This window comes from Amblyomma americanum, chromosome 4 (assembly GCF_052857255.1).
Source record: "Amblyomma americanum isolate KBUSLIRL-KWMA chromosome 4, ASM5285725v1, whole genome shotgun sequence".
Taxonomy (NCBI): Eukaryota; Metazoa; Arthropoda; class Arachnida; order Ixodida; family Ixodidae; genus Amblyomma; species Amblyomma americanum.
The window spans coordinates 8969892-8996988 of NC_135500.1; the positions used below are offsets into that span (position 1 = coordinate 8969892).

Genomic DNA, 27097 nt, shown 5'->3' on the forward strand with positions numbered 1-27097 from the left:
GAAGTCATGCCTTACTTCCACAAGACTTCACATGGTCTGAAAAAAGTGGCTCAGAAGTTTGGTGTCACTATGGCATTTTCTGCTCCTTGCAAACTGTCCGGTTTGTGCGCCCAAACCTTTGCAGACATGCGCAGAACTGGTGTTTGCAACACGAAACACCAGACTATGTTCACCACATGCGCAGTGGGCGTGGTGTATTCAATCCCATTGTCATGCGGGAAAATCTACATAGGCCAAACTGGAGCATGCTTAAATGAGCGCCTGAGGCAACATCGCACAACTTTGGGCACAGGCACAGGCAGCAATCTAGCCTTACATGTAAAGGACTGCAAATGTTCTCCTAGTTTTCACATTGCCAGCATTATCGGGCGGGGGAAATCTAAACGTGAGCGTGAGCTATTGGAGGCATTCATGATCAGAAAGAATAAGCAGAAATGCGTCAGCGAGCCGTCTGTGATTATCACTGAAAAGGAGTACAAGTTTTTATCGTTATAGTAGGCATGTCATCATGTGGTGCGCGAAGTGTATTGTCTGTAGGGTGGGTGCGCAGGCAGGAAATTCCTTTAAAATGAGCGATTTTTCATCGCAATACACCAGTTGTAAGTCCAGCGTTGTGGTGTGTGCCTCCTTTGTTCTTGTCTTGCGTCTATTTTCGCTGGTTCCTTTTCTATGCAATATGAACCAACTAGCCCAGCAGTTTGCACTCCTGAACTACTATCCAGTGATTATGGTTGTAGCGTTTGTCACTGATCGTAGCTGTGCTGTTATTTTAGAGAATTTATTTTTGTCGAAGTTTAATATGATGTTTTGCTTAATGTACGCGCTTTGCAGAACTACAGTTGTGAGGCCACTGCAAAAATTATTCTTGATACTTGTTAGAACAAGCATATTAACTTTAAAGCTTGATAAGAGTAAATACTACTGCCTATAATGATCCTTCATTTTAGGATACCATTGCTTAAATGATTACACTTACCGGCAGCTTTCAGGCCGCCAGACTCGCTGACGCTGGTCCCACCTGGTCGTGAAAGCAGATTCGTCAGTAAATACGACCTTTCCCCATTGCTCCTCTGTCCATTGCTCATTCCAGGCGCTTCTCCTTGTTCTTCTAGCTCACAAGTGGCTTCTGTGCAGCTGCTCTTGACTTGAGGCCAGCCGCGCGCAGACGACGCGTCACTGTTGCGTTCGACACACCTGGAAGCCCGACAGTATTCTAAATTTCAGTCGCACTGGCAGTGGGCTTGTCCACAGTGGCCGCAACAATGTTCATGTCGTCTTCATTCGTGACTTTGGGACGGCCTGTCCGCGGATGATCCTTGATTCTTCGCTCCTTTCGGTATGCCTGAACAATCCGGTTCACGGTCGAAAGCGGCCGATTTGTTAACATTGATAACCTCCTCTGAGAGTGCGCTTGTAGGCTTAGCGCTACAATTTGCCATCTTTCGCTCTCCGGAACACGAGACATCGCTTGCTCTCCCAAGGTTCAGCGAAAAATGAGACACCCCTCGACTAATACACCGGTTTTATTACTGGGGCAGCATAAGGAAAAAAATTGACATCACTACTTTTAAAACTGATAGCTTGACGTTTGTCAGCCGATGAGCATAAAAATTGTGCAGTGGATCGTGCTTTCACAAGTCATCCGAGAATCAATCACTGGTACAGAGCAGTCGCTTACCTTGGCACGTATTTCCAGCAGCTTATCAGCCGCGCCAGCGGATAAGAGATTGCCGTGCCCAAGCTAGCTCCCTCTGCCAGTTGATACCTTCCATGAACAGCACGCTGCAGTCAGTAAAATGCGACAATGCCATCTCAGCGCGCCTGGGCGCTGCCAGCACACAGTTAGGTGCGCTTCCCAGCAAAGCAAGCACGGTGCGCTTCTGCACTGTAGCAGACGACACGAAGCACCGCCTCCTGTCTCCTGTGCGCCTGCGCCACATTGTTTCGAAGCGCGACCGCGCCGGATGCGCTGACGCTCCGCGGAGCGCGGCCACGCTGCGCGGTGTTCACACATATTTAGAAAGACCCTTAAAGTGCAGATAACGATCGACTTCATTTTCTGGACCTACAACATATATTTACAAATGCGCATGTGTGTGGGGCTCATCATCCGCGCTCAAAGCAGTCACTTTTGTCATACGATAGTGCCCACTCCAAGCTGGTAAAGTGTGGCATAGTATCTCTTTGCATGAAATCTGCACTAGAAAAATCATGCTCCCAGAAGATAGGTGAAAGCTTCAGTCCCAGATTGACCGAATTTTATCTCCAGGTTACCCAGCCCACCTGGTTACCGTCATGTCTGAAAATATTTTTTTGAAAAATAAAAATTCGGACCAAGCTAAACACGACACAGAACAGACACCTGTGCAGGCAATGCGTTACCTGTATGGTCTTTCACACAATTTGAGGAAAGTTGCGTCTCGTCAAGGGGTTAAATTGGTTTTTTCGGCTCCCTGCAAACTGGCGAAATTATGCCCGATAGTGACCAATAAGCGTGTTGAGAAGGCCTGTAATATCGAGCATCAAACAGTGTACACACAATGCACTGCCAATGTTGTGTATGAGATTCCCTTGACGTGCGGCAAAGTGCATGTTGGGCAAACCGGGAAATGTTTCAGTGAGCTCGCCCGCGAGCACAACGTCACCTTAAAGAGCAAATCTGGAGGTAACCTTCTCTTACACAGCCGCAGTTGTCAAAACTGCTACCCCAAGTTTAATGAAACTAAGCTTCTAGCTAAGGCTCAGGACAATACCGAGAGAGAATTGAGGCATTTTGTAGCGTAAGCTACACTGGCCGAGGTTGAGCAGTTTCGTGTGGCTCCTGGAGAGCCGTGCCGCGCATGCGCGGGGCGCAGTGACGTCACACGGCGCACAGCTGGCGCGCCGGAGCCGGCGCCGCGCGCGCATAGCTGGTCTGCCATTCTCTGGAAACTGCACCATCTAACCAACCACGTGACTGGTCACGTGACCAACCGCGTGACGAACCACGTGACCAGACATGGCGCCGCGCCGCCGGTAGCTGCTCCGCACCACGTGACCGGCCACGTGCCTTGCAGGTTAAGTTGAATTGAAGATGACCTTGAAATGCTGATGCACGGGTTTCTAATGAAATGAAGCGGCGAATCTCAGTGATGATAGGTTGGCCATACGCCTCACGAAGTGCGCTGAAATCCAGGGTTCGACGGAAAGCCGTCTGGTCGGGTATGTTCATGGCGGAAAATCTTCAAGCGCCGACCAATCGTTAAAAAGGATGTCGTTTCGGCCCCGGCTTACGGGGGCCTTGTTCACAATGAAAGAAAGACAGGAGTGAAGATAAGTTATATAGGTTTCATTGTATGACGCAAGCAGCGGGAGTATATCGGGGGTAGATTGCCTCCGTTGCGATTAAGCGTGTTTGCCGTCGTCTGAATACAAAAAGATTCTAGGTAAAGCCTTGTCGTCTTGCTCTTTTCTTTTCCGATTATCTTCGTGCCGTCCCAGTCTGTGGTGTTTAGCGCTGCGGCGACAGCCTGGACGGTGGGCAACAACTGCAGCAAAGAGACCTCGATGACGCGATCCTGGCAAGTTGGTCGAGAGGTAGCGTAAGCTGAGCTTGCAGAATTGCCTGGACGTGCGTTAGAAGACGTTGAAGCCAAAGTGCTCCCAGTGAGGAATCCTGGGTCCGTATTCCTGGTTTGTGTCGAAATAAAAAGCGTCATAATCTTCCGCAGCGGCTACTCCTGATTGGTCGAAACGACGGAAGCGGATGTGGTGGTTCGGATGTAGCGTAAAGGTTCGAAGAAGTCCGACGGTGACGTCAGACACATAGCGTACACTCCTCTAGCAGCAGATGCTCAAGGACAGCCAACATGGCGGCACGCTCTGAAGAGGAGCCTCTCGCTTCGAAGTGAGCTCGTCGGTGTTACTGCGTTTTTCGGCCCGTGAACTGGCTATAAGCAGGGTACCGGACTTTCGCTTCGTGTTATCTTGCCTATAACAAATTGTGTGGACGATAAATTTGGCCTGTTTTTTTTTATTTCGCTGGACGATTCAGTAGCTTCTAGGCCTAACGAGCGCCTTGTAGAAATTGTTCTCTTCATTCAAACCGAATGGCGCCACTATCACCGCAATCATCTCATCTGCGTATGTTGAATGATGTAACATAAAGCATAATGACCCGCAAATTACTTGCGGTTACTGCGCGAAAACATGCAATTCCTATTATAAAACTGTCTATCAGCTTTATGAAGCGTTATACACCATGATCGTGTGCAATGTCTGCCAGCATGAAACCGCTCATGTGCACGGTTGGTCAGTCTCCAGCGACGCGCTGCTACGCCGACGCGTTTGACATGCCACAGGTGGTTTTTCGTTGTCCCTTACGGTTCCCGATAGCCGCGGTTGTGTGGCTGTACCTTGAGCTCGCAAGTTCGCTTGCTAGTTAGTCAGGAGTCAGTGTGGGCATGCATGCGCTTCGTACCATGGCGAACTTATGAAAAATTCGTCTGCGAACTCTCCCAACGCATCTATGAAAAGAAACAAAGCAAAAATTTTTTTAGCTCATCCCTTTTATTTTTTCGCGGCAGAAAAATTAATAACCTATCAGCGGCATCTCGCGGTTCTTGCAGTGTCTGCATCAAAGGAATGAAAAACGTAAATTACCGTCTGCACAACCATCCGATAACAGCGCCAAATTACGTTCAGCGGTGTTGTAAACGGCAAGTCAGCACGGCGTCTTGGTTCTGCACGGCACGGAGCGCGCATTGTGCAGTGAGTGAGTGCATGCCACAAATTTTCCTATCCATTCCCTTTTACCCGCAATATAAATGTAAAACGGCGTGTTGTGCGAACAAGCTACCTGCTTTTTATTTACCACATAGGCGATCGACGGCTGTAGCGGCCGCCTTCTGCGTATTGCGTAAGGCATGCGTATTGTGTACAATATTTTCTCCTTTAAGTACACCTCCTGCCTTTACAGTGAAGAAGAGAGTATCTGAACTAGTTTCTGTTTTTCGAAGGCCATTGGGCAAATAAATCAAATAAAGCAGCTTTCATATTACCGCTTTACAGTGGAACCCGATGGGAAATTAAACTCGTGGCTCAATGTTTCGTCTTTCGCACTGGTCGCGTTCCATTTGTCGGCAAAGTGCAAAAGCGTCGGTGGACGTTTCCCTGCGGCAACCGCAACGCAGTGATATCCTGACGCCGCTCACAGTCACAACGGAACCGACATCGGCATCCGGCGTTTTGAGCAATCAGGTGCGGCCACTGCGGCAAATTATGGCGTTTTTTATTATGACGCAAACTCGGAATACGGCCCCTGGACTTCCATGTTGCCCGCAAGAGCACGCATGCGGCGGAGGAGCTGCGAAGGCTTGCGCACATTTTGTTGTCGCACCTTCTGGTCTTCCGTGAGTGACAGGCGGTGGATGAGTTCAGTCTTGAGGCGGTCGTAAAGCCTGGCCGTTGGTGGGTTGGCAAGGATATCCGCGACCTTGTTGGCGTAGCGGTTATCGAGGTGGGCGACGACATATTCGTAGCGGGTCCGGTCGTGCGTGATGTGCGCGAGGGAGAACTGGGCATCGAGTTGGGCGAACCATACCTCGGCGAGTCTGCCCAAAACGGCGGAAGCTTGACAGCGACACGCCAGACGTCGTGCGGGGCTCGGTGCGGGATGCCGTCTGCCGGGGTTCTGATGTCCTCAGCGCTTCCGGCAGGGTGCTGCTGCACGGAAGCATTGAGTTGGCCGTGCCGTTCCTGAAGCTGTTTGTCTTGGATGGATGGATGGATGGATGGATGGATGGATGGATGGATGGATGGATGGATGGATGGATGGATGGATGGACGGACGGACGGACGGACGGACGGACGGACGGACGGACGGACGGACGGACGGACGGACGGATGGATGGATGGATGGATGGATGGATGGATGGATGGATGGACGGACGGACGGACGGACGGACGGACGGACGGACCGACGGACGGACGGACGGATGGATGGATGGATGGATGGATGGATGGATGGATGGATGGATGGATGGATGGATGGATGGATGGATGGATGGATGGATGGATGGATAAGGCTGAACCCTTTAAATCGGGCGGTGGCTCAAGCCACCTAGCCATGACTAATGAAATTTTACTCTTGTCGTGATTTTAGCCACCAATGCGATAACCTTCGCTTGGTTACTTCTACCCGCTTAAAACCTACCTTCCCTTCACCGTCCCTAAACTCCAACGCCTTGGATAAATCAGCCCCCTGTTTCCACTGTAAGGTGAAGCCCTTTAAAGAAAAGTATCAAGTGTTCAGCCGTTTCCTCCTCCTCTCCACACGCAACGCACAACATGTCTATCTCGTGGCACCTGACTCTATATGTCTTAGTCCGCAAAACTCCCGTCCTGGCCTCAAGCAACAAAGAGCTTCCCATACAATTATCATAGATATTTTCTTTGGCAATTTCCTGCTTAAATATCCTGTATGTTACCAGTGCCGATTTCGTCAGCAGCCCTCTTTTCCACAGAGCTCTCTCTGTTTCTTTAACCTTTTTCTTAACTGATAATTGCTGATTTGCCCCCCTACTGATGTCCAGATATTTGCTTGTCAATTTTGTAGTTCGCTTTCTCAATTTCGTGTCAACATTCCTTATGTAAAGCCAAACGTGACCGCTCCGGCGACGCCTGGCGGTCCGCACTTGCTACCGTTTTGACATAAGAGGCGGCGCAGTGCTGTCGAGCTGACGTTCTTTCTGCTCGCCCGTGGGGAAGGAGGAAAGCATCCTCTTTTCTGCGTCTCCTAGCGCGCCTCGCCGGCCAGGGAAGGATACGGCTTTCAGAAATTCCCACACTCTAGAAGCAGCTGCGCTACAGTGAACTAGACTGTAGCTGCCCTCTTTCTTTCCTGACCACGATTGTGAACGCCTTGAGGAACTCTGGCTTGAATAAATGATTCCCACGTTGCCAGAAACGCTTCGTGGTTTTTTCGAACCAAATTCTGGCTGTGCTTTCCAAGGGCGAACAAAACAGCTTACTTTAATTTGGTCATCCGAAATGTTGAATACGGCGACACGCTCGAACTCGTCTAGCCATTCTTCAGGATCCTCGCTGGTTGAGCCGTTGAACCTGGGTGGCAGTCGGTGCTGGTGCAAAATATTGGGGGCTGGTATTGTAGCCACGGATGACATCGGCGCTGAGGGGTCATACTTCGCTCGCGTGGGGTCCGGTAGTAGTACGTATTCAGGTGGACGCCTCTGGAGACGAAGGCTACTTTGCACTTTGTCATTGGTTGCAACGGCTTCTGCGGCTTTCTCGAGATCTACTTCGAGACAGCCCGGGCTGCTTTGGTGACTCCCATGGGGGTGAGGGTGACAAGGAGATCGGTTAGCACCTCCACCAGATGTCACGTATAGTAGCGACGGCTGAATACCACACAGCTGTATATTACCGGCACTCAACAGTGGGGCAGAAACGTGGAGGCTAACGAAAAGGGTTCAGCTTCGGTTAAGGGCAACGCAGCGAGCCATGGGAAGAAAAATGATAGATGTTACGTTAAGAGACTGGAAGCGGGCAGAGTGGGTGAGGGAACCAACGCGGGTTAATGACACCCTAGTCGATATCAAGAGGAAAAAATGGGTTTGTGCAGGGCATGTAAAGCGAAGGGAAGACAACCGCTGGTCCTTAAGGGTAACGGAGTGGATTCCAAGAGAAGGCAAGCGCAGCAGGAGGCGGCACAAGGTTAGGTGGGTGGATGAGATTGAGAAGGTTGCGTGGATACGGCGGCCGCAGCTGGCAAAGGACAGTGTTATTTGTAGAGACACGGGAGAGGCCATTGACCTGTAGTGGCGCTGGTCAGGTTGATGATGTTAATGACGGTGACGGCAGTCCAGGCAGTGAGGAAGACAGCGAGAAATTTTAAAAGAAAATTGTATATTGGGCTGACCTAAGCCCACAATGGACTGAACGACTCCGTGGCGGCGAAAGCAACAAGCGTGCTCGGCGGGCGTCGAGTCCGCCGCTCTCAGAGTGCTCAATTTAAAGCCGATGACAAAATTTAAAGATAAAGAAATTTAGACATTTTTTTTTGCTTGGCCTGGGTATCCGATATGTAAACACGAGGACATTGAAGCCGACATTCATCACTTATTGTGGGACTGCCCAGCTCTCAAGCCTACAAGGATCCGGCACTTGAAGGTAGCGAGTCTCTCACCAAGCAACCCTGCTTCATATATTGCCTGGGCGCAGGGACCGTACCATCGTTTTTTACTGGACCTCATCAAATCTGCCAGCCTTTTTTCATTAATTTAATCACTACTGCATCTTTCATCACACCTTCGCACATCAATGATGCCCTGAGTCAATAAATCTCGTTTAAAAAAATTAAATATGCGGTGTGAAAAGTTACCACAACCGTCTGGAACAACGCAGAATCGGCTCTGTCTGAATGCGATCAATAGAGATAAATTTTGTCGGGCCTTGCATCACTAACAAATCGATAAAGTCGCGTGCCGGAAGCTTTGAAGAATGAACAAGTGCTAAGATTCACGGCAATACTAGCGCTACGCTAATGAATGTTTCATTAATGCGAAAGCATTATATACTCCAACTATGTCCGCAGAGCTTGTCCGCCGGACTTGTCCACAAAACGTCTCCGCAAAATGCGTCCATCATCATCATCATCATCACCCTTACTACACCCACTGCAGGGCAAAGGCCTCTCCCATGTCTCTCCAATTAACCCTATCCTTTGCCAACTGCATCCACCCTTTGCCTGCAAACTTCTTAATCTCATCCGCCCATCTAACCTTCTGCCGCCCCCTGCTACGCTTACTTTCTCTTGGAACCCACTCCGTTACCCTTAAAGACCAGCGGTTATCTTGCCTTCGCATCACATGCCCTGCCCAAGCCCATTTCTTTCTCTTGATTTCGACTAGGATGTCATTAACCCGTGTTTGTTCCCTCACCCACTCTGCCCGCTTCCGATCTCTTAACGTTACACCTATCATTTTTCTTTCCATGGCTCGCTGCGTTGTCCTTAACTTAAGCTGAACTCTTTTCTTTAGCCTCCACGTTTCTGCCCCGTAGGTGAGTACCGGTAAGATTATGCTGTTGTACACTTTCCTCTTGAGGGAAATTGGTAAACTGCCACTCATGATCTGCGAGAATTTGCCATATGCGCTCCACCCCATTCTTATCCTTCTAGTTATCTCCCTCTCATGATCCGGATCAGCTGTCACTACCTGCCCTAAGTAGACGTATTCCGGCACAATTTCTAGGCTCTCGCTGCCAATTGTGAACTGTTGTTCCCTTGCTAGGCTGTTGAACATTACCTTGGTTTTCTGCATGTTAATTTTTAGACCCATCGATCTGCTCTGCCTGTCTAACTCGTTGATCATGATTTGCAGTTCACCTCCTGAGTGACTCAGCAAGGCAATGTCATCAGCAAATCTCAGATTATTTAGGTATTCTCCATTTATTCTTATTCCCAACTGTTCCCAATTCAGGCCTCGAAATACCTCCTGCAAACATGCGGTGAACAGCATTGGCGATATCGTGTCTCCTTGCCTGACGCCCTTCCTTATTGGAATTTTATTGCTGACTTTATAGAGGACTATAGTAGCTGTGCAGTTGCTATATATATCTTCCAGTGCAAAATGCGTCCACTCCAGGCTAATGAATGTGTAAAAGTTCAATGATAATGAGCAATATTTTAATGATGTTGCATGCCGTGATGAATAATGATGTTGTCACACAGCTTAGTAAAACCTGTTAATGAATTTGTGTAATGAAGAAAATGGGTTAACCGATAGGTTGAAAACAAATGAATAAAAACGATGGCATCATCACTAATTATATTTAGTAAATTAGCGAAGCAATTAGTAGATCACGAGACAAGATCAATTTCGAAAATAAAAGTGGTCTGTCACGGTGATGACGTCATACAAAGTCACGTGACATGATGCCTTGAAGAAATTAGAGTGATGACGTCACGCCAAAGTTACGTTACAGGATGACGCAAAATTTAGAGTTTGATTGTGGCGCACCCAAGCTGACTCACAAGGTAACACACAAATGGAAAATACGCGAGGGGGACAAAACCGCGTCTGCCGAAGCGACGACGCTAGCTTCGCCCCCCCTCCCGCTCCACTCTAATGCCATACAGGCGCTGTGGGCAGTGTGATAAATAAATAAATATACAAAAACAGATACCGCAGGTGCTTACGAAATACCAGCGATGTCATCACTGGTCGACCTCAATCTTGTGGCAGTATTCCCGAAAGAATTCACCAACATTTTGAGTAATCATCCGTCGTACGGGACCTGTGCCGGCTCCTTGCTTTGTGCTTGAGCAATGCCTACTTTCTTTTTAGAGGAAACTTCTTCAAGTAAGTCTACGGGACCCCCATGGGTGCTTTTGTTTCGGTGACGGCAGCTAATCTTACCAAGGAATCATTGGAGCGGCTGGCGTTGGCCTCCTTTAATCCTCCCCCCTAAGATCTTCCTCCGCTACATCGACGACTATTTTTGCATCCTTTACGAGGACGCGGTGAGCCAGTTTATGACACACTTGAACAGCCTGGAAGATGCCATTCTGTTCACGTTGGAAGAAGAAGTGGACGGCAGTCTACATTTCCTGGACGTCCTCTTCTCAAGCGAATGCCCAAAGCTGTCGTTTAGCCTACACAGAAAGGCTACACACACAGGCCGCTACCTACATTTTATTTCCGTCCATCTTGCCGCCCCCCTCTCCAAAAAAAACGAGCAGTTGTCAGCCGTTTAATGCAGTGTGCCAAGAAAATATGCACAAGCACCGTTGACGCAAGAAGTACTTTGGTTTGCGCTAGTTGGTGCATAGCTTCTAGATAATATCAAGACGGCTCGAAAAGAGTTGCAAGTTGGCGCCTGTCCTTTTGTGTTCTTGTGCCTCTTTTGTCCTTGTTCTTTTCGCGCCGTCCTGACATCATTTGGAAACCATTGATGCAGCTGCGGACGCATCAAGGGTACGGAAAGATCTTGCTAGCTGTGGTCACGCGTGTCATTTCATAAGGTCAGCAGAACGACAGCTATCACGACCTCGAAAACCTGACTCCCCTCTTGCGCCCAAGAAACGTGCGGTTATTCCACATGTTCCGAGAACAAGTGAGTGTCTCACCCGTATATTACGGGAATATGACGTGTGAGGAGCCCATGTCCCCGCCAAGAAAGTGAGACAACTGATTAACGTGAAAGACCAGTTGCCGAAAGAGAAATTCCCAGGAGTTGTCTACGCCATCCCTTGCGCAGAGTGCAGTGGCGTCTACATCGGCGAAACTGGAAGTAATAAGAAGCGCTTACAACAACATGCTCGTGATGTTCAGAATGAAAATACTCGCAATAACGCCTTGGTAGAGCAAGCGGTCACGCATAATTACAAAATTGATTCGGAAAAGGCAAGTATCATCGAAAAAAAACTGACTGAATCAGGGCTTCATCTCGAGTTTCTGGTGATACAGACAACGTCACACACGCCTAATTGTAACGAGGATAATCTTAACCCGATTTTCGCACGATCCTTGCAGCGATTTCTCTAGCTTTTAAATACGAACCCTTTTGGCGTGATTCCATTGTGAACTAGGCCCCAGTTGTGGGCGCCGAAACTTGAACTTCAAATTTTATTTTACTGGTTGGCGTCTGTTTTTTGAACTGTATTTCTCCTGGCCAGACAGGATTCCGTCATACTTGCGTCTTCAGAATTATTCCTGTTCGACCAAAATGTACGGCATACGTTTCTGAACATATTAAGTGCAAATGAATAGAGTATATTGAGGGTAAGTGGAACTTGAGTACCTCAGCTTTCTTTCTCCAGAGCAGTCCTTTTCACTATAACCTTGTAATATGGTTGGCTTCAATACTGAGAGCATTCCCAACACTGCTCTCTTTAATAGCTATATAGTTCACCTCTATGTTTTAATCCTGTATGAATACAACTGGGCCGCAGTGAAAACACTAGAGAGATATACCATAGAACTTTTTCTGTTAAATTGGGGTAACAAATGATATGATTTCATCGTATTTGAACATGCTAGCACGTGCAAAGAAATTGTACGCCTCAATGGAATTTGATAGAGGAGAGAAGTTGACAAAGACGAGGATCAGTGCGCAGAGTGAGACGAGGGATTGGCTAAGTATTGGGCGGCTGGTCCTGTTTTTCTTTTCTCCCTGTGCCTTTGCACCTTTTTTCTTGTGTGGATAACGCACGCGGTGAGTTTCTAAATCTCGGGTAATGTTTACGCAGTCTCCCTGCCAGGGGAGGTTCCCCTGGTCGGCTTCCCTACCGCCTCATGCGATGCCTCTGGAAGCTTTTCAACGCTCCGGCGTCCGCAACACTCCTGTGGCGCAAGTGCCAAAGGATGGTGGTTTCATCAAAATTAACAATCCAGGACCTGTTCGAGCTGCTCTCCAGGCGGCCACTTCCTTTTATGAGGCAATCACTGATGTAAGGCAGTTTGGACGTGGCGGGATTCTGTGCCGTTCACCAGACCTGTCGTGCGTAAAGGATCTCCTAAACAGCTCTTCTTTTGGGTCTCTTCCGGCAAACAGCTTCATTTCGTCTCATCTGGCCTATTCGTGGTGTGGACTCTTGCTTGCCTAAAGTTGAGACCCTCGACCTTCTCTCAACAGCGGGTGTTGTTGCTGTGTATCGCTGTAGCCGGGAGGTGAACAATGAGCGGGTGCCAACGGAAACGGTTATTGCCAATTTTGCGGGTACTGCCGCCCCCTAGAAATAAAAGCATGGCCTCTAATCTTCTGTATAGATCCCCTTCCGCCTAAGCCAATGCAGTGCAGCAATTGCTGGCGATATGGCCATAGTGCTCGCGGCTGCAAGTCCACCTTGCGCTGTTGCAAATGCGGCAATGACCATCCATCAAATTTATGCTCTGATCAAAACCAGAAGTGTTGCCTTTGCGGTAGATCTCACGCCGCAATTTCCATGGATTGTCATTCTCGGGATCATGAATTGCAAATTCTAGACATAACCGACCGCAAACGCTGTTAGCGGCGCGAGGCAATTTCAGAAATTAAAGAGAGAGCTCACGGCTATGCAGGTGTGTCAGCCCGTTCAGGAGTGACACTAGATTCGTCTATCTCTCAGGCAATAGTGACTGCTGTGGAAGCCTCTATGGCTAAGATGGTTGACAGGATAGTTTCCACTGTCACAGTGTGCGTATATAATGCTCTGGCAACGCAGATTACCCAGACCATGCAAATTGGAATGACTTCTGCCATGTCAGCCATGCCTTCGTTAATGACCCAACATTCCTTGATTGAGCAGTTTCAGCCCCAAGAACAAGTTGCTGCTGTTTCTCCACTACCTCAGTCCACAAATTCAGATAATGCTCAAATTATTCATGATGCAGAGATGGTGGGTTCGGATACTCGAATCCTCAAACGCAGTGGATCCCCCATGTCTAACCCTTCTTCTTCACAACCCCAGCCGAAATCAAAGAAGCAATAGATTGGCTCTAAGCCGAAAGAAGCTATTTTAGGGCAGGCAGTTGCTGCTGCCCGGATTTCTGAACCATAGGGGTGTTAAGAGTTCTCCACTGGAACTGTCGGCCACTTCTTTCAGCTTCAACAGACTTATTGTATCTTATATCTCAACACAATCCAGACATAATTATTTTACAAGAAACTTGGCTTACATCTGAAAAACACTTCCATTTGAAAAATTATTCTTCATTTCGACAAAATCGCCAGTCAAGATGAGGAGGCTTACTCATACTAGTTACTTTTAAGTTTTGTGACAGTGCTAAGATTACTTTTCAGTCCTCTACTATAGACTATGAGTTATTGGCTTTAGACTGAAATTCCAGGGTGCTATACGTTTTCATTAGTAAATGTTTATTTTCCTTGCGGTGTGCAGGATACCAGGCTGCTAGATCTCCTGCTCCTTAATTGTCAGAAGTATATTCTCTTGGTCGGTGACTTTAATTGTCATTATGTGTCGTGGGGCTTTAAGACAGATTTCTGTGGCAAGCGCCTTTGGGATTGGGTTACTAAAAACAACTTTTCGTGTATGAATTCAGGTTCGGCCACATTTTTCCGCGCACAAATTCGATTTGTGTTAAATTTAACTGTCACCAGACCTAGTGTTCCTGTACTCAATTGGTCGACAGTGGATTGTGGAACATCTAGCGATCACATACCTAACGTTTATGACGTTAATTGCCGCTTAACTCCGGCGTGCTCTCAGCTGAGGTCATATATAAACTATGACCAGTTTCAGTCCTCTTTGCGCTCCACTCTTGCTTCAGCGGTTATTTCTGGTGAGGAACATACATCAAAAGGCATATGCTTGGCTATTGAGGAATGCCGAAAGAGGTCCGAATTTTTGGTACGTACATCAAGAGGGAACACTTCAGCTAGATGGTGGAATGCAGATTCCTCACGGGATTACAGACGCAGAAAGGCTGCATGGAAGAAGCTCCTACACAATCAGTGCCCAAAAAATTGGCATGATTATAAGTTCATTGCGGCTACCTTTAAACGCACAGTCTCACAAACGAAAGAAAATTATGAATCCGAGCATTTTGATTTCCTATCAAAATCAGGAAATCGTCGCGCACTTTTCACAATTCTTAAGATCGCGGAAAAAGATTCCGGTTTCAGAAAATTCACCCTCATGTGTTTTGACCTTGCAAGAAGCAATAGAAACAGTTGAGAGAATTGCCAAAGGATTAGAGCAACGTTTCACCTCTGTACTTCCCTTGTGCTCTGCGTTTGTGGCGTCAGTGGACCAGTTCTGTATGTCCCCCCTATTACCCTTCTCGAGCTTTCCCCGATAGTGTTGAGGTTACCAACTGCTGGTCCTGGCCCTGATAAGGTAAATCAAGAATGTTAAGGATCCTATTTGCGGAATCTTCTACATCCTTATTGCAGCTGGTTAATTTTTCAATTAGATATGCCTGGATTCCTCCTTAGTGTAAAATCGTTAAAGTGATCCCTCTACCTAAAAACAATGGTGGTTGCTTTTTTCTGGATAATATTACACCCATTTAATTGACATCAAACGTGGTTAAGTTATTTGAAAGGGCCATTCTCCTACGTGTTTCGGAGTTTGTAGACCGTAATAATATCCTTAGTCTCTGTCTAATTGGTTTCCGTCAAAAATGCTCCATATGGAATGCTCACACCGATCTTGAGAGTCGCATTCGTCTTTTGTGAATTCTGGAAGATATAATCAATTCAGAGGTGTTCCACAAGGGGCAGTCTTGTCGCCTGTGCTCTTTAATATTCTAATGAGCTCTATTCCCAGCCATCAAAACATTCGCACGTACGTCTATGCGGACGACATTGCATTTTTCACTGCTGCAGCTGACATTCAATCGCTCTCTGTGCGCCTGCAATCGTACCTGAATATGCTTGAAAGTTGGTTTTGGGACTTACGTCTCATCTGAAATGTAAACAAGAGCGCTGTACTTGTTTTTCTAATGAAAGATCCCGCTCGTCTGTCCCTCAGTTACCAGCGACAAAGTTAAGTCATTAAAATATCGTGATGTCGTTTATCATGACAGCCTCACATGGCGCTCTCACTTTGACCATGCCGCACCGGAAGGGGCTCGTGGTGTGGGCATGTTGCGTAAATTAAGTAATCCGTGGTCTGGAATGCGGAGAGATGCACTTTTGCTGATATATGTTTTGTATGTCCGACCAATAATGGAATTTGGATCTGTGCTGTTTTCTGGTACGGCTGCTTAAAAAATTCGCCCACTCGTTCTTTTGGAGCGGGAAGCGCTTCGGTTGTGCCTTGGCCTCCCCAAATGTGTGGCCAATAACGCGCTTTACCTTGAAACCCGTATTCCTCCTTTATCTAGATTTCAATTCCTAACTGTTCATACGCACTTAAGGATATATGAATCAGATTTACACCGCTCCTTCTCTGTTTTTTGTTGGCAGCTGACTTCCTTTTTTGGAGTCCACTGGCCTAGATTTCGTACCCCGCAGGTAGTTATGGTACAAAATTTGCTTGAACCTTTAAATGTTCTTTTGTATAACATCCTTCCGACCAAAAACAGTGGGTACTCTGTAGAAGTTGTCTGTGATGACATTTTCCCGAAAAACGCTAAGCATTTACCACCCCGCATTTTAAATGGATTATTCGAAGACTATTTATAAAGCCTACCTATCAGCTTAACGATAGCTACTAACGCCTCCTAATGTGATGAAAAGACAGGGGCAGGAATATATTGCCCGCTTCTATATTGGTCTTTTTCTGTGCGGCTTCCCGACTACAGCCCAATGGCGGTGGTGCTTGCTCTTCGCTAACTAGAACCAGCTTCCTCTTCAGTGGCTGTCATTACAGACTCTCTTTCTTTGTATTCGTCCCTTGCTTCGGCGGTAGATTCGCCAATCCTAAACACTTTCCATTCATTACTCCCTCCTCATTTTAGCTTGTTCACATGATATGGGTGCCAGGTCATAGCGGCGTGACAGCCAATGAAGTTGCGGACTGCCAAGGAGAGGCGTCCCTCAGTGGCCCCGTGCTACCTATCGTTCCGGCTACAGCATACATTACAGCAGCGAGGTTCCGGCGACAGAATTTGTTAAGAATGACCACTGGATCTCTTTTAAGGTCTGATGATTACCTGCACCGGAGGTATTCGTGGAGCAGGCAATCAGGCCATTCACGGCAGCTTGAGGTATCTCTATCAAGGCTCCGCTGCCGGATCCCACCCTTAAATTTCTATTTGCACAGATCTGGGTTGGCGCTTAATCCCGTCTGCGTATTTTGTGGTGAGCATGAAACCGTAGACCATTTTTTGTTGTTTTGTCGCCGGCACACTATGATGCGAAGACGGGTGTTAGAGAAACCACTACAACAGCTTGGCCTTTGAGCAGCCCAGTCATATTGTCGTTTGGAGCCACCATATTTAGGTACATGTTTGCGTTCATCCTTGTGTCTCCCTCCCATGCTCGTCTCTTTTGCGCTACATCTTTTTTCAAACATGTGTCGCCAACTCGCCCAGCAACAAGTTTTATTGAACCATATTTAGGTACAGCCGCAAGTCTGTTTTTACCGCCGAGCAAAATTCTTTAATGGAATCAAGACGGCTGCCTTGTTAATTTTTTTTAATTTTTTCAATATTATTTTTATTTTTACAATTATCATTAGCTTCTAACTATTCGGCTATAAACATCAGTCCCGATCTCCTGCGTGCGTTCTGCATTTGTTGTTTGATTTCATTGTTACTTCTTGTTTACTTATTCCGTCCATACTATTCATTTTAATTTCGTCGAGGAATTATTTACCTAAAAAATTTTCTGTGCCCCCCAATTCTTGGCCAATACCCTTATGTGGGCATGTGCCATAGTGTGAGGACAACAAAAACAACAGCTTGTTTCAGTTGGACAAGTGAGGTGATCGGCTTTGGCGATAGCTACAACGTTGCACTCGCTTCCCAATAGAAATGACTTGGTTAGAAATTTTCCGCCAAAATTGGTTCTTTCGGCACGGCTGAGCTTGGCAGCTGCAGGCCGGAAAATTCTTGGTTAGGCTTTACTATATGTTGTACTGCTCTCGCACTGAAATGTTGCCTCCAACAGCAAGCTGCTGGAAGTTGTGGGTTCATGATTTCTTCCATTTTCATTTTCTCTTCTCTGCAGAAAATCGAAGTTTCTTCTGAAGATGCCAGACAGCTTGAACTCGAGGGCTGGCTGGCTGAACAGGTTAACTGCGTTGTGCTTTGGGACAGTTGTTAAGAGGGACCACTGGACAGACAAGGGCCAGCGGAACCTTATTGACCAAAATGCCTTGTCTCATGTACGTGCTATCCAATATGGCCAAAGGAATGGAAATGTTGCTTTGAACTGGTACTGTGTAGCCTTGCGGAGCCTAGGCCATCGTGTTTCACGGCCCTACTGTGGCTTGTGGCCCATCCAGAATGCCCTTGGCTAGGTGCTAGCCCAGACAGGCTTAGCTACGACCCTGAAGAACTAATATATGGGGTCTGAGATCAAATGTCCATACTGGTTAAATGACAGCGAGCCACACCAGGCTATATTAACACTTCTGGATACCATTTGCGGAAAATGGTGAACCAAGTCTAAAAAGAGATCACGAGTACTATGTCCAAGTTCTTGACCAAATGGCTTTGAGAGTGGAAGTGGGCCGACTGTGTTGTTTGTTCGGAAAATTGGATTGTCATAGAGCACATCCGCTTTGATGAGGCAGAGTGCGCGCACATGGAGACAAAGCTGGATAGCTTCTTTTTCATTCATATGCTGCCGGATGTTGTAAGCTGGAGCAGCCATTACTTTTGGGATGCCGATTGAACAGAAGCCCCCGTCATCACGAGATTGAACAGAAGCCACCTTGATCCCCGGTAGAGTAGCCTTTACAGAATACTGCCTGTTCTCATATGTGAATATACATGCTACTCTGTCATGGTGTGCCTTCTTATTCAAATGCTGAGAACATGAGAACACAAACAGTGGAGTGAAAGTATACAATACAGACAGCAATACCACAAAACGAGGAAGTTATGAAAAACCATCCATTCTTCACTAGTCTTTGCAATGCCAGAAGTATTAACACAAAACAAATTAGAAACACTGCAGTCAGACACATTAACAGAAGTGACTATTCTAACCATTAAACATAAAACATGCCGCTTACCACTGCGATCCATGAAAAATGGAAGCAGTCCAGCACAAAATATTTTAAGCCCTCTATGCAGTAACACATGATGTTATTCACAATTTCTTATATTCAGTCCAATGGAACAGAACAGAAAACCCAGACAAAGTAAACCGCACAAGCTCTATATAAAAAGGGGTGCAGCTGCTTTAATAATACGGTCGTTTTATTCATTTTTTCTATTTCACTATCAAGATTGGCGAATAAAAATTCGAGCATAAAACATTAGAAAGAATTCATATTTGAAAAGCGCCATAAATCTTGCCCCAATAAAACTCGCCCAGTTCGCAGATTTAATGAAGCACTAGAAAGAACTCTGACCTTGCCCCACAGGCTGAATAGGATGAACTCATTCATTCATTCATTCATTCATTTTTATTTGTTCTTCACAACGTGACGTACACATTGTGAAAGGGGCCAAGAAGAAAAGCCGTTCCTTTACGGCTTGAAAAAAAATCTTGGTCCCCCCTGGCATTGACGGCAACGAAGCAACACAGTCCAGAAACAAATGTACAGAAAAAAAATATACAGAACTATACAAAGACAAACAAAATTATAACTTGGCTATTTTATGAAAGGTATGGCGACAAGCTCATGTAACGGTCGGGAAATAAAGACATGCAATCATAATGAAACAGTGGCTAAATATCTGTACAAGGTGTTTTGTTTATGAAATGTGTGGTGTGTATTAGGGACATGCAAATTAATAAAACAACGCCTTCAGGTTCCGGAAATTGAGTCCTAAAATATCTGTTCCCGCTTTAATATGTTCATTTAGTAATCTAGGCAGGTTATTCCTAAGACTCTGAAACCCATAGTTCGTACGGCATTTTGGCACTTTCCAACGGTCTGTTGTCCTCGTATTGTAGGCCGCGTTGCCTATTAATTCTAAGTTCGATATGTCCAAAAACAGCCTTTGATTTTCCTTGATGCTGAGTTTATATTCGCGTAGGAGTTTATAATGATACATTTTAGTTATTGGAATGACCTTAAGATTTCTGAAGATAAATTTACTTGAGTAAAACTTAGGCAAATTATTAATGATCCGTAAAACCTTTTTTTGCATCCTTAAAAGACTACTAAGGTTTTTGTCGGCCGTTGTGCCCCAGACTAAATGAGAATAGTTCATGTAAGAAGAAAATAAGGCATAATAAATGGCTAGCTTTGCAGACATTGGAAAAAAATAACGATTTCGACTGAGTATACCTGTTATGGAACATAATTTCTGCAAAATATGGTTTACGTGGTCATCCCATTGCAACGTCTTGGAAAAGAAAACGCCCAATACCTTTATTATTTCGACGACCTCAATCCTTGTACCTCTAAACAGAAGATCGTAATCGGTAGATAGCTGCTTACCCTTAGGGTGAAAAATTACTGCTTTTGTTTTTTTTGTATTAATATTCAGTTGATTACTGTCTGTCCATGCTTCCAACTTTTTTAAGGCTATGTTTCCTTTAACGAACGCGTCACCACAAGAGGATGAAGGCACAAATATACTAGTGTCGTCTGCATATATAACAAACTTCAGGTCAGATGATATACATACTATATCATTAATGTATAAATTAAAGAGTGCACGTTCTAAAAAGAGTAAAGCAAAAAACCACAAGGTGGAGCACTGCCTGTAGTTTCGCAACAAATGCTCTATTAAACGTGGTGCACTTGACACATTTGAGGACTTTTTTATAAATCAAGTACACAAACAATTCATAAAACACAGAATGACATGGTATGGGTATGGCACTTTGTGCTAGTTGGCGGCATTCTGGGCATGCGGCTGCAACCGCAATGAAAGGTAGATGACACAGCGCTGCAAATGCAGCGGTGCAGTATGCCTCACCTGGAGCTATCATCAAAGTGCCATGAAAAAAACATTTTCACAGCTTTGGCGCTGAATTAGAGCTGGCTGGAAATGAATGAGGATAGCTGCTACTGTCCAAATCTGATTAATAACTTTAACCAGAGTGATTGAAATGAGTCGGTCAAAAATATGGTACCCTTTGATCAGTTGTATTCTCCGCTGGACGTGTATTCTGAGCGAAGCGATGTCTTTCGTTTGTTGCACCTGGCTTATGTAAAATTTGTCACCTCTTAGAAATGGAGGCATGTTTAGTTTCACAACCTTGCTTTCCAATAAGTCCTCGATAACAAATCCCTTGTCTGCCATCACACCATCATTCTCTTCAAAGTCAAGTTCTAGAAACCCACTTATTATGACTCATTCTGTCTGAAGTAAACCCTGTGAATAGCTCGGAAACAAAAGTCCATTAGGAGAAACACCTGCCAGCCCTTTAAATGTATTATAAGACTTCTATGCGAATTAGATGCTTTACTGAAGGGAGAGAGATGCAGAAGTACTTGCTATTGGGCTAGTTGGTTCATCATAAAGTTTAATTGCGCAAGAGAACGAACACAGGAAGACACTCTTTCTGCCTCTGTGTCTTCCTGTGTTTGTTCCCTGGCGTCATTCAACTTTATGGGAGAGAGATGATGGCACTTCACAACGGAAATCTCCCTGGCATCCACGATCACCCTCGTCGATGCATATTCCCCCCAAATCACAAATTATATCTAGTCATCGACCACTTTCCTAGCTGGCCACAAAGGCAAAATGCTCAATTTATTGCACAGGAAATTCAGTCATAAGGTGGCAATCCTAGAAACAGTCGGCTGTGTAATTGCAAACCTATGCGCGAGGTCAGTTCCAAAGAATACCAGGCGCAGCCTAACCAGTACTAAGAAAAGCTGGTTCTCGGTGTTGAGCTTTCTTTTGCAGACTCTTGTTGCAGAGTTTCCCTAGGCAAGTAACACGTTTTCAATCACCGTCCCCAGCCCCCAGGAACAGCAGGAGAGATGTGTATCCCCCATAGCTCGGCAGCCCGGTTTAAAACTGGAGAGCTTCATCTGAATCCTTGAAGCATTCAAAGCAAAAACAAGAGGCGGTTTTTTTCCACGTTGTGGCTGTTGAGTCAGGTTATCATTTTCTGATCGCAGCTCTTGAATTTCAGCCCTTGCTGAAATTCAAGCCTGAAATTCAGCCCTTGCTGAAATTCAAGCCTGAAATTCAGCCCTTGCTGAAATGACAGCAGTAGGGGGAAAATCAGCAATTATCGGTTATGAAAACGGTTAAAGAAACAGAGAGAGGTTTGTGGAAAACAGGGATGCTGACGAAATCAGCAGTGGGAACATAATAATAATAATTGGTTTTTTGGGGACAGGAAATGGCGCAGTATCTGTCTCATATATCTTTGGACACCTGAACCGCGCCGTAAGGGAAGGAATAAGGGAGGGCGTGAACGCAGAAAGGAAGAAATAGGTGCCGTAGTGGAGGGCTCCGGGAAAATTTCGACCACCTGGGGATCTTTAACGTGCACTGACATCGCACAGCACACGGGCGCCTTAGCGTTTTTCCTCCATAAAAACGCAGCCGCCGCGGTCGGGTTCGAACCCGGGAACTCCGGATCAGTAGTCGAGCGCCCTAACCACTGAGCCACCGCGGCGGGGCTGGGAACATACAGGAATTTTAAGCAGGAAATTGCCAAACCCTATTGCCTTGGATAAATCAGCCCCGCTGCTTTCCACTGTAGGGTGAAGCCCTTTACAGAAAAGTATCAAGTGTTCAGCCGTTTCCTCCTCCTCTCCGCACGCAGCGCACAACGTGTCTATCTTGTGGTACCTGACTCTATATGTCTTAGTCCGCAAAACTCCCATCCTGGCCTCAAACAGCACGAAGCTTCCCCTACAATTATCATATATATTTTCTTTGGGAACATACAGGAATTTTAAGCAGGAAATTGCCAAAGAAAATATATATGATAATTGTAGGGGAAGCTTCGTGCTGTTTGAGGCCAGGATGGGAGTTTTGCGGACTAAGACATATAGAGTCAGGTACCACAAGATAGACACGTTGTGCGCTGCGTGCAGAGAGGAGGAGGAAACGGCTGAACACTTGATACTTTTCTGTAAAGGGCTTCACCCTACAGTGGAAAGCAGCGGGGCTGATTTATCCAAGGCAGTGGGGTTTAAGTACAGTGAAGGGAAAGTATATTTTAAGCGGGTAGAAGTAACGAAGCGAAGGTTATCTGATTGGTGGCTAAAATCAAGACAAGAGTAAAATTTTATAAGTCATGGCTAGGTGGCTGAGCCACCGCCCGATTTAAAGGGTTCAGCCGTATCCATCCATATATCCATCCATCACTGTTGGATCTAGCGCTGGCAGAAGCTGATCCTGTGGTTTGGTTGTTTGCCTAGATGGCAGTGGTGCACGCTCCTTTGGTGGCTTGCTCTGCTTTTACTGCTTGCAGAAGTTGCACACAGAAGGTACTGCTGGGTTTCTGACGATGTTGTGACCACTTGCCCCGCCACGAATTTAATCAGATGCTCGAAAGTCTTTCGAGCATACTTTCGTATACTCTGACACTTTGAAATCCGTGCCTTCATCTCTTTTGATTGCGACGATCCACTTCTCGTAAAGTGTGACGTCCTTGTGGAAACGGTGAAAGGACACCTATGAAATGCCATAATCAAGTTTTATTTGATCTCAATACTTAAGGTATCATGAGGACCTAGGTCCTTCTACAGTGACACAGTACAAAATGGTTAGAAGGTGCTCCGAGTTTTGTCACCATATGAAACTGCCCTATTTGGAAAAATTCAAGCAATCATTTGGACAGCTATTAGAGCTAACATTGGACACACAATCCCGGCCGGCGGTAGATTGTTTCTAGTGGTTACCGCCCGAGTGATATCACCTAGCCATTGATATAAAGCCATGAGCATAGTTCTGTAAAGCGCTGTGGTTACCAACAAATAAAATCCTAGCACAGGTGGTGTGTTCATGAACAATTTGCTTGTGCCTTTCTTACTTCTGCATACGGCCTCGCTTGAGTATTGCGCGAGTACAGTTCATGGAACGTAGTGCCTATTTAAAATTAGTAGTCTTTGCTCCTCAGTATACAGCTGGAACGCTAGAGTCAAGTCTGCTCACGTTCCTCAGGAAAGAGTCGTTGCACGCTTATTTCCGATGATGTCTGCACTTATGCAGAACGTGCACAAATGAATGTAACCTTTGTAGCGAACCATGACGGCCGCGTCTGATGCCGCATAGGCAGATCACTGACCATGCGCCGATGAAGGCGAAGCGTCGCCGCGCTGCACGAGATCGCTCGGTTTTTGGACTGGCCGTCGGCACTGCCTGCCATTCTGCTCACCGTTTTGTGTCGCCCGCCGTGAACTCTTTCCCCTGACCTATTTGTGCACAAACCCCCTTTCACCTTTTATTTGCGCGCGTTACCAGCTCTTGCCACCAAATAATGCTGGATGTATGAAGTGCATTCGCGGACACAACGCCGGTCTAGCGTCTCGTTACATATGCGGCTCAATGCTGTTGTTTCGATAGCCAAACACTGCACCGCTGGAAAGCTCTAGACAGGCCTGCTCACGTCCCTCAGGCGAGAGCCGCTGCATGGTTACTTTCGATAATGCCTGCATTTGTGCAGAACGCACAAATATTTCTGCGTTTTTACCAGCTTTCGCGGGCACATCGCGCATCGAAGCCGCCTTTAATCTTCTACGCAGCCGGGTGAAGAAACAATCTCTATCATCTGGTTTTGTATGCAGCACAATGCTGCAGTCGTTTCTACAGCTAAGCACTGCGAAGGCGTGGCTTGCAGCAATATATCAAGCCGGAGAACTATCGCGGCACCATGGGTTTGGAAATTGACGGGACGGACGTACTCCACCTGCAGGACAAACATGGGAACTGAGCGTCGTGGAGCTTATAAAACAGCGGATAATAGAATGCACTTATCAGTCATTTGCGCCCCGAAAACTAGTTAGCATGAGACTAGCTTCCCCTATACTTCTTGGCTCAGGTTCAAAAACAACTCGTGTTAGCTCTTAAACGCGGCCCAAACGGCCATTTCACCATGGAGGAAGAAACGCACCATCGTGTACCACATACCTTTTTTCGGTCGCTATCGGCGACTCCTCGCTCTTTACACAGTGGAACGCAGCAGTGCGACGGCATCGTCGTGCTAGTAAATGGAAATAATACAGGCGCCGAAAGAGCTGTACGCTGGGGAACGCTGCTAGCTGCTAGCTCACCTCATTCGGTGCGTTCCTTGACCGAACAAACATTAGAAGTGTAGCAGACTGGGCGAGTTGGTGTTACCGAACAAACATGTCCGAGCTAATTACTTTCGCTCTAACTAGATGGCGGAACCTATTTAGCATATCTCCTATTCTGGACAAACCATTTTTGAGCAGTGAAAGTTTATAGCGCAATTTTTTCATACATTGTAAGATTTAACTATATATAACGAATAATTACTCCGTAGGCTTGCATTTATTGCTGTTAAAGATTCTGCTTCCTCATTGTTTTCTCATGGCAGTCTTAAGTGCTCGATGCGAGCAATTGAAGCTCTATAAAGTGAAGACTTTGCTAAACATCGGAAAAATGAACCATTACCTGCAATATTTTTATTCCAGCATCTTACAGTTTTCAACATTTTTTCCTAGAATGTTGGACATGCTCGTTTGCGCCTCGTTCACTTCGCTAATATTTGGCGCATTGCGTCACCTTCCGCCGTATTCTGAAAAAATTCAGGTAGCGCTCCAGTGGCGCAAGTACAAATGACAAATGCGCAGAGGTGTTCAATTCAATCGATTTGTCTTCCCTTAGGACGGCGCTATATTCATTGAAAACTGTGGAAGCCGACCTGAAGAAAACAAGTTCGATCTGAATCCTGACCATACTCACTTCATTGTTGTCAAAGATGATACGGCTAATAAAACTGGTTTGAACACCTTTATGCTGGAGCTGGAACAGCACCTTTCGTCGACATCCGAGGAGAGTAACGGTAAGTACTTGCCATCTCCTCTGTCACTCGACGGGCGGTTTGCCTATTCCAGTGTCGAGCACAGGTTGTGAGATATTTCTAGTAAAGTGTGGGGCAATCCGTTTTAAGGAGTGGACGTGAAATCATGACGTGGTCATCGCCTTCATCAGCATCGTTCGCACCCCTCCCCTCTCTACCCCTGCTTACTGCAAACAGCCACTCTAGAAACAGAGTTTTAAAATAGGATGATTATAGGTTATAGGGATAGAAGTAGAGGCCCTTGGGTCTTTGAAAGCGTCCTTGATCACCTCGCTTTGGGGTTGCCCCAAGCCAAAATCAAATTGTACGCTTGCTGTGCCATGTCAGTGCACGTTGAAGATCCCCAGGTGGTCAAAATTACTCCGGAGAACTTCACTACGACACCTCTTCCTTCCTTTCTTCTTTACCTCTCTCCTTTATCGGATCCCTTACGGCGCGGATGAGGTATCCGCCGAGATGTGAAACAGATACTGCGCCATTTTTCCCCCAAAACCAATTCTTTCGCGTTACCTGCCGCGGTGCCTCAGTGCTTAGAGCGCTTGGCTACTGATCCGGAGTACCCGGGTTGGAACCTGACAGCGGCGGCAGCGTTTCCATTGAGGCGAAACACAAAGGCGTCATTGTGCTGTGCGATGTGAGTGGACGTTAACGATCCCCATGTGGTCAGAATTATTCCGGAGCCCTCCACTACAGCACCTGTTCCTTCCTTCTTTCTAATCCCACCTCTATGCCTTCCCTTAGAGCGCGGTTCAGGTCCCCGCTGAGATTCGAAACAGATACTGCGCCTTTCCTTTCCCCAAAAAGCAATTGCATTTCTTTGCCCGCCGTGGTGGCAAGTGTTTAGAGCGCTAGGCCACTCATCTGGAGTTGCCGGGTTCGAACCCGACCGCGGAGGCAAAACGCTAAGGCACCCGTGTGCTGTGCGATGTCAGTGCACGTTAAAGATCCCCAGATGGTCGAAATTATTCCGGAGCCCTTCACTACGGCACATCTTTCATCCTTTCTTCTTTCACTCCTTCCTTTATCCCTTCCCTTACGGCGCGGTTCAGGTGTCCGCCGATATCTGAGACAGATACTGTGCCATTTGCTTTCCCCAAAAGCCAATTGTTATTATTATTTCTTTGCCCCGCGGTGGGGGAGGGGAGGGCGCAACCAATTTTAATGACCGCGATCTTGAATTCGAGAAACCGAAACTATATCGCCATTTCGTCCTATGACGTCGTATTAGATGGGTAAGGGGAAAGCGAAGGGAGAGCGCAACCAATTTTAACGGCCGCTATCTGGGATTCGAGAAACCGAAACTAAGCCGCCATTTCGTCCCCTGACGTCATACTGGGGTGGGGGTGGCGTGTTCCGGAGGAAACGGATGGGAGGGCACTGCCAACTTTTATGACCGCCATCTTGAATTCAAGAAACCATACCACCAATTCGTCTACCGACGTCATACTCACATAGTTCCACCTATGTCCACCACATTGGACCGTGACGTCAGCATTTGCACGCGGCAGGTGGTTGTTTCTAAAATGCAATTGTAGGTGGCGCTACAAGTCTCAATGCGAGATGT

The 27097-nt window shown here is 46.6% G+C and overlaps 1 protein-coding gene across 1 annotated transcript in view; it reads left to right on the forward strand.

Annotated features, from left to right (window-relative positions):
* Positions 1-27097, forward strand: part of LOC144127733 (transient receptor potential cation channel subfamily M member-like 2) — a 547241-nt gene that overhangs the window by 197387 nt on the left and 322757 nt on the right. The window contains exon 4 of the mRNA XM_077660634.1: positions 25338-25515. Within this exon, the coding sequence (XP_077516760.1) occupies positions 25338-25515 (178 nt within the window). The remainder of the gene's footprint in view (positions 1-25337; positions 25516-27097) is intronic.